General features: G+C 34.3%; 2 protein-coding genes across 2 annotated transcripts; both read left to right on the top strand.

The window, feature by feature from the left end:
* The first annotated feature begins 602 nt into the window (after nt 1-602).
* Nucleotides 603-1,547, top strand: LOC125409871 (olfactory receptor 5D14-like). Its single transcript, XM_048449064.1, has one exon. The coding sequence runs from the start codon at nt 603-605 to the stop codon at nt 1,545-1,547; it is 945 nt and encodes a 314-aa protein (XP_048305021.1).
* Nucleotides 1,548-10,676: 9,129 nt separating this feature from the next.
* Nucleotides 10,677-11,618, top strand: LOC125409787 (olfactory receptor 5D18). Its single transcript, XM_048448992.3, has one exon. It carries the CDS (start codon nt 10,677-10,679, stop codon nt 11,616-11,618), a length of 942 nt encoding a protein of 313 aa, XP_048304949.1.
* Nucleotides 11,619-11,958: the final 340 nt, after the last annotated feature.

The raw sequence follows: 11,958 nt of genomic DNA, 5'->3' as shown, positions 1-11,958 counted from the left end.
TTCTAATTGTCTGCTCTGAGGCCTGTGTGGAATAGTTTCTTGGAATTTCTCTAGAGTTTGAGTCCCCAGTGATATCACATGAACATAAATGGCCTTCTCTTTCTGCTGTACTTGATTCACAGAGCACCAGGAGCATGGTGACTCTTTCTCTGTAGCAAGTAAGTTTAACCAGATTGCTTTCACTGCTGTGAAAGTGTCACTTTACTGACATTATAACTAAGATGCTCTTTGATCCTTCTTTCTATGTAGTCATTAATGCAGACACAACGATATTCAGGAGAGTGGTGTATACATATAGAGATATTTTGTCTCAATATTTGGCAAACGACTAACAAAGAAAACATTAAACTTCTTTGGAATCTGCCTGGGCTTCAGTGACACAGTAATACAAAAGATGACCAAATGATATTGCTATATCTTTTCTGGTAGTTTTCTATAATCTTTTATTTCTTGGAATTAAAAAAAATCTCAATGTCAAATCTTTGCAAATAATCAAACTACAATGTCATTTTTATTGTTATTTGAGAACTGTATGACATTTATCACATAATTTTGAATTAAACAGGAGACTCTTCTGCTTCAGTTGCTCACTAATTGGAGCTATGGTGCCACCTGAGAGAAATGTGAGTGTGCAGATTATTTTTGCCCTTCTGGGATTCACAGACTATCCTGAGCTTCAGATCCCCCTATTCCTGATATTTCTCTTCATGTACATCATCACCGTAGTGGGAAACCTTGGGATGATAGTGCTTATCAATACCAATACCAAGTTCCACACTCCCATGTACTTCTTCCTCAGCCACCTCTCCTTTGTTGACTTCTGCTACTCAACCATCATCACGCCCAAGCTGCTTGAGAACTTGATCCTGGCTGATAAAACTATCCTCTACTTCAGCTGTTTGTTGCAGTACTTCTTGTCCTGTGTGGCTGTGGTGACTGAGTCCTACTTACTGGCAGTGATGGCCTACGATCGCTTTGTGGCTATCCGTAACCCCTTGCTGTATACTGTGGCCATGTCACAGAGGCTGTGCATCCTGCTGGTAACTGGATCATATTTCTTGGGTACTTTTTCCCCCTTGATTCTCTTCTGCTATGCTCTCCAGCTAAATTTTTCTGGCTTTAATATTATCAACCACTTTTTCTGTGAATATACTGCCCTCATTGCTGTCTCCAGTTCTGATATCCACATCCCCAGCCTGCTACTCTTTTGCTTTGCAACCTTCAATGAAGTGACTACACTACTAATGATTCTCACATCTTATGTATTCATTTTTGTGACAGTGTTAAAAATCAAATCTACTAGTGGACGTCGCAAAGCTTTTTCTACCTGTGCCTCTCACCTGACGGCTATCACTATATTTCATGGAACCATACTTTCCCTATATTGTGTACCTAACTCCAAAAACTCTAGGCAGGCAGTTAAAGTGGCCTCTGTCTTCTACACAGTTGTCAACCCCATGCTGAACCCTCTGATCTACAGCCTGAGAAACAAGGATGTGAAAGACGCTGTCCAGAAATTAGTGGGAACCAAGGTCCCACTTCACTGAATCATCTAAGAGTGTATTCAATACTAGTATAAAATCAGAAAAATGGCTGTTGCTAAGCTATGGTCCCTATTTGTATGCGTTCTGTAGATTGTACTGAAATGCAGATTGATAAATTTAACTAAGTAGAAGCCAAAGATGTTTACTATTTGGAGAAAGTGCAGAATATTTTGGTGAACAATGTTTATTTGAACCATATAATTAAAAAAAATCATAAAGCACTAGAGTGCATCACAGGCTCATTGTACGGAGAATGTATTTCTAAGAGTGTTTGTAACTAAGAAAGAATGCTTGTTTGGTTTTGTTGCATGGGCCACAATAAGCTTCTAGCTCTAAAGTTCTCAGAAATGCTGTCATTGTTAAAAGAGACTTGTTATTATATTACATTATTAAAACACAAGGAAGTAACTTTATATTCATTCTTTGTGTCCTACAAGTAGTACATAAAGAGTAGACTGAATTCAATAGTCACCTTTTGTTGAGGGGCATAATGATGATAATTATGTATTTTCGGTAGAAAATGATACAAACATCTAAAGAAGTTAAGAATTGCATGTAAAGACTTAATCTTAACTCTACAATTGAGTATCCACTTCCTTTTATATAAAATGATTAATAGACTCTGAGTGTTAGAGGACATGGAAATTAACTCTGTGTTTCATAAAGGAACATATTTGAATCATTTTATTATTTCTAGTTAGCACTTGGATGTTACTGGGAAAAAAGTTTCATTCACAGAATAATTAGTAATAAAATTATCTAGGAGCATCATTTATAGTAATCTATATTTCATAGTTTATATAAATGAGTGAACAAACCCAAAAACTGAAGGTATAATTACCATGAATTAACATAAAATTTGAATGATAAGACAATACTACAGATATTATAACATTTTTATTTATAAAAATATTGTTATTTTAGGAAAAAACAGTCATAGGAGGAAAATATTTTTATATAATGTTTTTATTTATTTTCCAAAAACTGAGTTCTAAAATTTAATCTTTAAATTTTATAAACACAACAAATATCCTTAAACATTAATAGATTGATAATAAACAGTAAGAAAATGTCACATTCATAGATAAATTCATATAAGATATCCTTAGCTTATACAAAAACCACAACCATTTTTAAGTTTTTCTTATAACAAAAATGGAGCAAAAACTGATCTCTATTATCATTCCTTTTCTGTGAGAAAAGTATGAAGCAAAATCTTTAATAACATAGTTGTAGTGCTGGGGTAATTCCAGTCACAGGCCCATGTGGTTGACTATTTGCTCCCTAGTTAGTAGAACTGTTTGAGAAGTATTAGGAGGTGTAGCTTTGCTGGGGGACATATGCCACTGGGTGTGGGCTTTGAGGTTTCAAAAGTCTATACAAATCCCCCCCCTTCCTCCTGCTTATGGATCAGATGTGAGCGGTCAGCTTCTTCTCTGTATTATACATGTCTCTCTGCTCTCATGTTTCCCACTATGATGGTCATGAAGTCTGAACATCTAGAAGCTTGAAACCCCAATAAACACTTTCTTTTGTAAGTTACTGTGGTCATAATCTTTATCATTGAAATAAGACAACAGCCTTAGGTGAAGTCGTAAAGAAACCAATATTTTTATTCATTCTAGCAGTGAGATAACAAGATTAATTACTTCCATTAGACTATTTGAATTCATGTTGCACTTCTTACATTGAAAAGATTCAATCCTAGGAATTAATCCCAGAGTCAAAGTAACAAATTTATAGGCACATATATATTAACACAATGTGTAACAGCAACCAGGTAGATGGAATCCAAAAAAGTAAATGAGAAAATTTGTTCACAAGGTGTAATGAAATATGAAAATATTTAAATACTAGTTTTGTATTCCTAGATGCATTTAAAACATATTTATTTTATTATTTTACTTTATGTGTATGAATGTTTTTCTTTTCTGTGTGCCATCTTTATTCTTGGTGCTCAAGAAAGTTGATAGAGATTACGTATGATTGTGAACACCCATGAGAGTTGTGAGACCTTAATCCAGGTCCTAGGGAAAACAATTGCTCTTAACCATTGATTATTTCTCAAGGAGATGTAAGTTGTATTCTTAAATAATTAAAGACGAGATTTGGAATAGAGTTTGTAGAATTAACAAATAGGTCAAATACTAGAAATTATAATTCAAAAAACAAGAAAGGAAATAGAATAGCATTTCATAAAATGTATTAATAAATGAATAATTATAGGCCATAGTTTCAAGAATAAGAGAGAAGAGTTAGATCTAAAAACTTGGAGAATTTAAGCACATATAATTTAATCTCAAACTTGATTTAGAAATTTCCTTGAAAAAATGGTTCCAAGAATAAGTATCAATGAAAAAGTAGAAATAAATGTCGCTAACCTCAAATATCTATAAAAGACTAAGATTGGAAGTCTTTTTCTGGCACCCCAGCCAGCTCCCAAATAAACGACATGGATGCTTATTATTATGAGAGTTAGACTGATAGCTTAGGCCTATTTCTAACTAGCTGTTAAAACTTAAATTAACTCATTTTTATTAATTTGCTGTCTTCCTCATTGCTCTATCGTTGGGACCGTTTGAAGTCCTGGCTTTCAGCTACTCTTCCCTGCTAGAGCCTCTGATTAAAGTTACTAAAAACTGTGCCTTGCCTTGAGGATCAGAAGATAAGGTTTTCACCTGTTGGCCCACTTGACTCTTGGGTATATAAGCCTCCATGGTGCTATTGAATAGAGAGTTTCTTACCAGTGACTAGAGGTCCGTGCCTCTGTCTCTCTGTCTGTGTGTCTCTGTGGGTTTCAACCTCCAGCCCCTTGCCCGAAGCTCGCGAACTGGATGGTAGTGCACAGAGCACAGGTGTTGTGCGCTGCACTCTATTCCTTTATTCTGTACTGCCCACTTTGCTTCCTCTGTGTCCTGACATCTCTGCAAGACTCCATCCTTCTTCTTCCCAGTAGTGTCGCTGATCTGAATATTCTGCCTAGCTATTGGCTGCTTAGTATTTTTATTTATTAAACCAATCAGAGTGACAATTCTTCACATGAACAATAAGATTATTCCACAACAGACCAGTGATTTCCTCTGAAACAGAATTCAAAGTCCTTGGGATAATGACTGCTATTCAAGTCTAGATGATTAAAGATGAAAAATAATCTCGAGTAATTTAACACCAAACAGCTAGTGTCATAATATCAGAGTGATAAAAGTGGCATTTTAAATGACTTTATTTAGTTTATAGATAGAAATTTATACAAAAATGAATATTCACTGTAGATGATTTAAAGGCACAATAAGTTCAATCCTATTTTAAATAAAAATGGTAAATAAAGGCATGAACACATAAACCTTTGATTACTACTAAATATTTCTTTATGCTGATTATTGTTATGAACATAGAGATTGTGAATATTTATATTTCCTCCTTCTTTTGGTTTTTTGAGACAAGGTTTCTCTGCATCTTTGGAACTTGTCCTAGAACTAGCTCTTGTAGACCAGACTGGCCTTGAAATCACAGATATGTGACTGCCTGTGTCTCCCAAGTGCTGGCATTTAAGATGTGTGCCACCACCACCTAGCTTATATTTTCCCTTTTTAATTAATCTCAAGATCTCATAATAGTGAATGAAAAGAGGAAGTTCAGAAGCAGTGAGTACAAATAGTAGAGCCAAATTAGAAAGATTAAATTTGAATGTCAAATAATATTTCTATGTGTATTTAAATCATTAGATAATAGATTAATGGATCATTTGAAAACAAAATAATCTGTCCTGACAATACCTGAATCAGCAGATAAGAATGGATCATGAAATATCAACTTCCATGTACCTTCAGTAGGGTGATGACTGATAAAGAAAGTTGTGAAGAACTCTTGACAAACACAAATTTAGAAATTAATTCAAAATAAAAAATAGGAATCTGGGAGATAAATTTAAAAATTTAAACATAAATTAGATATTTAAGAAAACTAAGAATGATGCTTTTATAAGATACAATTTATGTCAAAAGTGTTCATGCAATTTTTATTTTAAAAGTGTTTACATTTTTAGCCAAGTGGTAGTGGTGCACACCTCTAGTCTCAGCACTCCAGGGGCAGAGGAAGGCAGATCTCAGAGTTCAAGGCTAGTCTTGTCTACCAAGTGAGTTTCAGGACAGCTTGGATTACACTAAGAAACCCTATCTTGAATTAAAAAAAGCTTATACTGTTTATGAACTAATAATTGTAGCAAATTAACAAAAGGATTGACAGAAAAAAGGAAATACAAAGACACAATAGTGTTTTAATGACTCAAATTAATGGCAACAGTAATCAGGAACTAGTACTTACGAGTGCTCTGATTTTTCCAAACACAGTGAAATCTTGATATTCTTGTTTGGATGAAAAATACACTGAAAAGTGAAAACACTAGTGTCTGAGAATAAGTCACAGGCTCATTTGTTTTAAAGCTGGCTGCCTTGAATGTATTATCAAAGATGCTTTAATGTAACACTTAAGGAAATTCAGATATTTAATAACATTAAGATTTTTTCTGATTTTTGTCATGACAGATTTATTTTCTGTAAATCTGAGTGTATTGGCATGTAAATTCTTTCTTATGATTTATTTATTTTACAGGATAAGTATGTGTTTGCCTGTATGCTAATATCTTTATCATGTGTGACCCTGGTGTGTTGAACAGTCAGGAGAAGACACTGGATCCTCTGGTACTGGGGTAACAGATAGTAGTGAGCTGCCATATGGGTGCTGGAAAGAGAACACAAGTTCGCTGGAAGAACACTAAGTGCTCTTAATGCTAAACCATCTCTCTAACTTCTATCTTTAGTTACTAAAGAAAGTGTGGTAAGAAGAAAGTTTTTAGCAGAAAAGGAGAAATGTGGCAGGGTAAAATGGGGGAAGATATGACCAAAACTCAATATGTAAAAGTATGAAATTGTCAAGGAACAAACAGAGTTAAAACAAATTGACTATAACTTTAAAAATATTGTTCCATAATTTTATTATATTAAATAATGCCAATTTATGACTACCAAAAAACTGGTTTAAAATATGTACAAATGCATTCAGGTATATTTTCATCATTTACTTTAATCATAATGTCATTTATAATATTTTTGTAATAGCCTTGCAATGACCACTAGAAAGTACATAATGCACTCACATCGTTCAAAGTTTCTAGCCTTTGTAGCAAGCAAGCTTTTTAATAATATAATATTTGATCTCTGTAAATTTGTGGATGTTCAAAATACGTTTGAATATTATCTGTTCTCTACTACCTTTAATTCCTATAGAACTTACCAAAATATCTCCATCTTATTTTCATATCTTTGAAAATATTATTAAAGCTTACTGAGTTAAATTAGTATTAACATAGGAAAAAAGGCATGGGGCTCATTGACCAAGGAATAAAATATATACCAGTGCAAATTCCCAACCGAAAACTGATTTTTTTGATTTAACTGTTATTACTGCATGTTATCTGAGCAAGTATAAGAGCAAAACAAATTATGTGTATAAACATTAAGAAGATAGTTTGACATCATTGACCATTTGCTGTAATCAGTAGACTTTCACAAGGACCAATGATCTTTTCATTTTTCTTTTAATTGTCATGTGAAAGATTGACATTTAATTGCCATTTCATGAAGAAACATTTAAAATTGGTTTTGGTAGATTTTCCTCTCTCTGAATAATTGTTAAATTTTGTTTTGTTCCAGTAACATGTAAAGTTGTTTTCAAATTCAATAAATATTTATGGAGAAACTTTGATGGTATTGATAAATGAAATAATGAAATTCATGCTATTGTGTACATTTTTTCTTTTTTTAGTTATTTATTTTTTTCATTCAAAAATTTACACTGCCTCCCCTCCTCCCATTCCCCTCCTGCTTCTCCACTCACTCTTTTCCCTCCCCTTCCCTCCTTAAGAGAGGGCAGGGAACCCAGCCCTGTGGGAAGTCCAAGGCCCTCCCAGCTACATCCAGGACTAGGAAACTTTGCATCCAAATAGACTAGGGACCCAAACAGCCAGTAGGTGCAGTAGAATCAAGTCCCAATGCCCTTATCAATGGCTTCTCAGTCAGCCCCCATTGTCAGCCACATTCAGAGAGTACGGTTTGATCTCCTGCTTATTCAGTCCTGGTCCAGCTGGATTTTCTTCAGCATCTCTCCAGTACCTCCTGCTTTCATTATTATTATTATTATTATTATTATTATTATTATTATTATTATTATTAAAAATTTCCCCCCTTCTCCCCTCCTCCTTCCTCCATTCCCCCTCCCACTCCAGTCCAAAGAACAGTCAGGGTTTTCTGCCCTGTGGGAAGTCTAAGGTCCTCCCCACTCCATCCAGGTCTAGGAAGGTGAGCATTCAAACAGACTAGGCTCGGACAAAGCCAGTACATGAAGTAGAAACAAAACCCAGTGCCATTGTCCTTGGCTTCTCAGTCAGCCCTCCTTATCAGCCACATTCGGAGAGTACGGTTTGATCTTTCAAGGAGAAGCAAACTCTATGATAAGTAAAAGGAAAATAAATTTAAAAAACGTGTTTCAAATATATTCAGTAATGTCTACAATACGTAGAGCAAACCCTTCAGCTTGAGAGATTTCTGGAAAATGAGCTGGATTCTCAGTAGTGAATCATGAAAGACCATGTCCTCAAATGCTCATTTTGTATGAAACAAAATGGCTTAAGATTAACTAGACGGCCCAGTAGAGTCATCGACTGAGGAAGGAGGCACCTACTATGAAGAAAACAAAAAATGATTCTTTTTCTTTATTTGGTATTATATTTTATAAAGGATTCTTTCATCTTTAATGAACCATGATGACCTGAGAGCAGAATATTCATATACCCCAGATATAGTCAGCATCCTATGGAGAGAGAGCATCATGCCTGGCAAAAAGATTAAATTACTGTGCTATAATGTTGATTTCTACGCATATTAAATCTCACAATACTAGAATACTGAGGAGATCATTCTTTGGCTATGCAATAACATGAGCTACTTGCATGTTTGTAATATACATATATGTATGTATGTATGTATGTATGTATGTATATATATGCCAATATTCATACACATCATACTCCATGCACTGTCACCAGTTAGGATCTAAATTGCTTCAATTATGTCAGATTGAAGTCATTAATTTTAGTTGCTTATTTTATGATCTCAAGAGGATTTAGCAATAGTCTCTAAAGATTCCTGTCTTCAAGGTTGTAACAATAAATACAAGAATCCAACTGCCACTCTCAAAAAGAGGAGTGTTTTTTTGTTCTTAGCAAGTTAGTTTCTAAATTCTAGATATTAATATTAATGTGAACTCAGAATTCATGAGTAGAATATTCTTTAAAGCCTTGTGAGTGAGCCAGAGTCAGGGGTACACTCTTTCTGTGAAATTTGGCTTTAGGTGCCCTGGTCTAGGTAAGTACCTTAAGAATCTTGTGAAATTTGGTGCATTGGGTAGGAGAAAGATCAGTTGTATGAATCTGAAATTCTCATTTTTATAAGATCTTGAATACAAATCAAGGATGAGTCCTCAGATATTTATGTGAGGTAAAATACATATTGTCAGCTAATCAAAACAATAAAAAGGAGATCCTTAATTCCATATATTATACTTTGATTATATTTGCTTTTCCCTCTTATCCCCCAGATCTAAATCACAATCCCAGAGAAGCTACACAACGATGAGGACACTAGGAGACACTTACATAGATCTAATCTACATGGGAAGTAGAAAAAGACAAAATCTCCTGAGCAAATTGGGAGCATGGGAACCTTGGGGGATGGTTGAAAGGGGGAAGGGAGAGGCAGGGAGGAAAGCAGAGAAAAAATTAGAGCTCAATAAAAATAAATTAAAAAATAAAATTCTATCATATTTTTCATAAATACCCTGACTTTATTTGCAATTTATGAGCAGGACTTTTCCTTCATCTTATAAAAATGTGTTTTAAATTTCAATTCCTACTATTAATTTGAGTATCATACATCAAACCAAGTGTTACCTGAATTTTATCCTGATTTTTTTTATATTTAATTAATAATAGATTTCTTTTTCCTCATATAGTATATCTTGGTTTTGGTTTTTCCTGCCTCTACAAGTCCCAGATCCTTTACAACCTTCTCCCCCAATCTGTATATGCTTCCTTTCTGTCTCTTAATTAAATTAAATACATAAAAAGGTCTTTGAAAAATATAATATTCTTTATAAAAGTTCTAGAGAGTTTTGGGATGCAAAGGCCATACATCAACATAAAAAATGTTTACATTAAGTCCATAGCCAACATCTACTTAAATGGAGAGTAACTATAAGCAACTCCACTAATATCAGGAACAAAAGAAGATTGTCTCTTTCTCCATGCCTACTCAGTACAGCTAACTGTGTTAGCTAGAGAAATAAAAAGAAACTGAGGAAGATCAAGGGGATTCACATAGAAAAGGAAGAAGTCAAAATATCTTAATTTGCAAATGCTATAACAACATGTATAAGTGATCCAAAAGTTTTCACTGGGAAACTCCTACAGCTTATACAAACTTTCAGCAAAGTCAATAGATACAAAATTAATTTACAAAAATCAGTAGCTCTTCTATATACAAATAAAAAAACTTAGATTCCCTTTGAGTGAGAGAAATTGTGCTAAATTACTGAAGAATAAACAAACAACAGTTCAAGATGAGAAATCAGAACTGTTTATATTTCAAATATTGTAGCACAGAATGCATAACTTAATTCCTTTATATATTCCTGGCTCTTTCTTACTGATAAAGTAGTCATGATGTTATTTTTGGCTTATATTCTGTGAACCTAAACAATTCAGTACCATTGAAAGTTGTACGTAAATATTTTATTTGCAATAGCGTCAAGTCCATCCACACACATCTTCCAATTTACACCTAAAGAATTTATTTTATTTGAGAGGCTATAATTTTATTCAATAACTTATTATCCTATTAAACATGTTTACAACAGTTATGATATTTTAATAATATCCACAAGCTTTAGTATTTGTACACTAACTTTGAAAGAGATTATGTGCTATTCTCCAAGTTTGGTGAAGAGTGTGAAACAAACTGACTATGTCTTCACATTCTGTTTTACTTCTAGGTATTCTAGATTCTGCAAAAGGAAGCTATGTATCTATCAGATGGAAATAACAGTGGGGCCATTTTCACCCTCTTGGGCTTCTCAGATTACCCAGAATTGAAAGTCCCTCTCTTCTTGATATTTCTCACTATCTACAGCATCACTGTGGTAGGCAACATCGGCATGATCCTCATTATCAGAATTAACCCCAAACTGCACACCCCCATGTATTTCTTCCTCAGCCACCTCTCCTTTGTGGATTTCTGCTATTCGTCCATTGTTGCTCCAAAGATGCTGGTAAATCTAGTTATAATAGACAGAACCATAACATTTTTAGGATGTTTGGTGCAATTCTTTTTTTTCTGTACTTTTGTGGTAACTGAATCTTTCTTATTAGGAGTGATGGCTTATGACAGGTTTGTGGCCATCTGTAACCCTCTACTCTATACAGTAGCCATGTCTCAGAGACTCTGTGCCATGCTGGTGTTAGGATCCTATGCATGGGGTGTAGTATGCTCCTTGATACTGACCTGTTCTGCTCTGAATTTATCTTTTCGTGGTTTCAATGTAATCAATCACTTTTTCTGTGAGTTCTCCTCTCTTCTTTCACTTTCATGTTCTGACACATCTGTCAGTCAATTGTTGCTTTTCATTTTTGCCACTTTTAATGAGATCAGCACACTCCTTATCATTCTTTTGTCCTATGTGCTCATTGTTGTTACCATTCTGAAAATGAATTCAGCCAGCGGACGGCGCAAAGCCTTCTCCACTTGTGCTTCTCATCTGACAGCCATAACCATCTTTCATGGCACAATCCTATTCCTCTACTGTGTGCCCAACTCCAAGAACTCCAGGCACACTGTCAAAGTGGCCTCTGTATTTTACACAGTGGTGATCCCCATGCTGAATCCCTTAATCTACAGTCTGAGAAATAAGGATGTCAAGGACACAGTAAGAAAAATAATAGACACTAAAGTTGTTTCTTCTTGAACCAGTGTGTCCTTATGTAAAGTGTGTCTATAATGGTTGACTTCATGCTTTCTATTAAAGTTAATATAGTTAATATTGTACATTGTAGTAAATTGAGTTTTATTCCAGGAGAATAAAGCTAACCTTTGTCCTTTATTTTATTAAAAATGAAAGTAGTCTATGTCCTTTTATTATAATAGGTCAAAATATATTATTTAATAACATACTTGGTTAAAAAATTTTTATTTCTTGATTGTTGTTAGCTCATTCAGTGTGTGAAGACAGCTGATTTTAAAATATTACAGATCTCAAAAGAGCTAGAAGAATGATACCTAATACACACACACTGAAGTAACAGTAG

This window comes from Myodes glareolus, chromosome 6 (assembly GCF_982192425.1).
Source record: "Myodes glareolus chromosome 6, mMyoGla1.1, whole genome shotgun sequence".
Lineage (NCBI taxonomy): Eukaryota > Metazoa > Chordata > Mammalia > Rodentia > Cricetidae > Myodes > Myodes glareolus.
The sequence above is the reverse complement of the archived record's forward strand: the minus strand, read 5'-3'. Positions and strand labels throughout refer to the sequence as shown.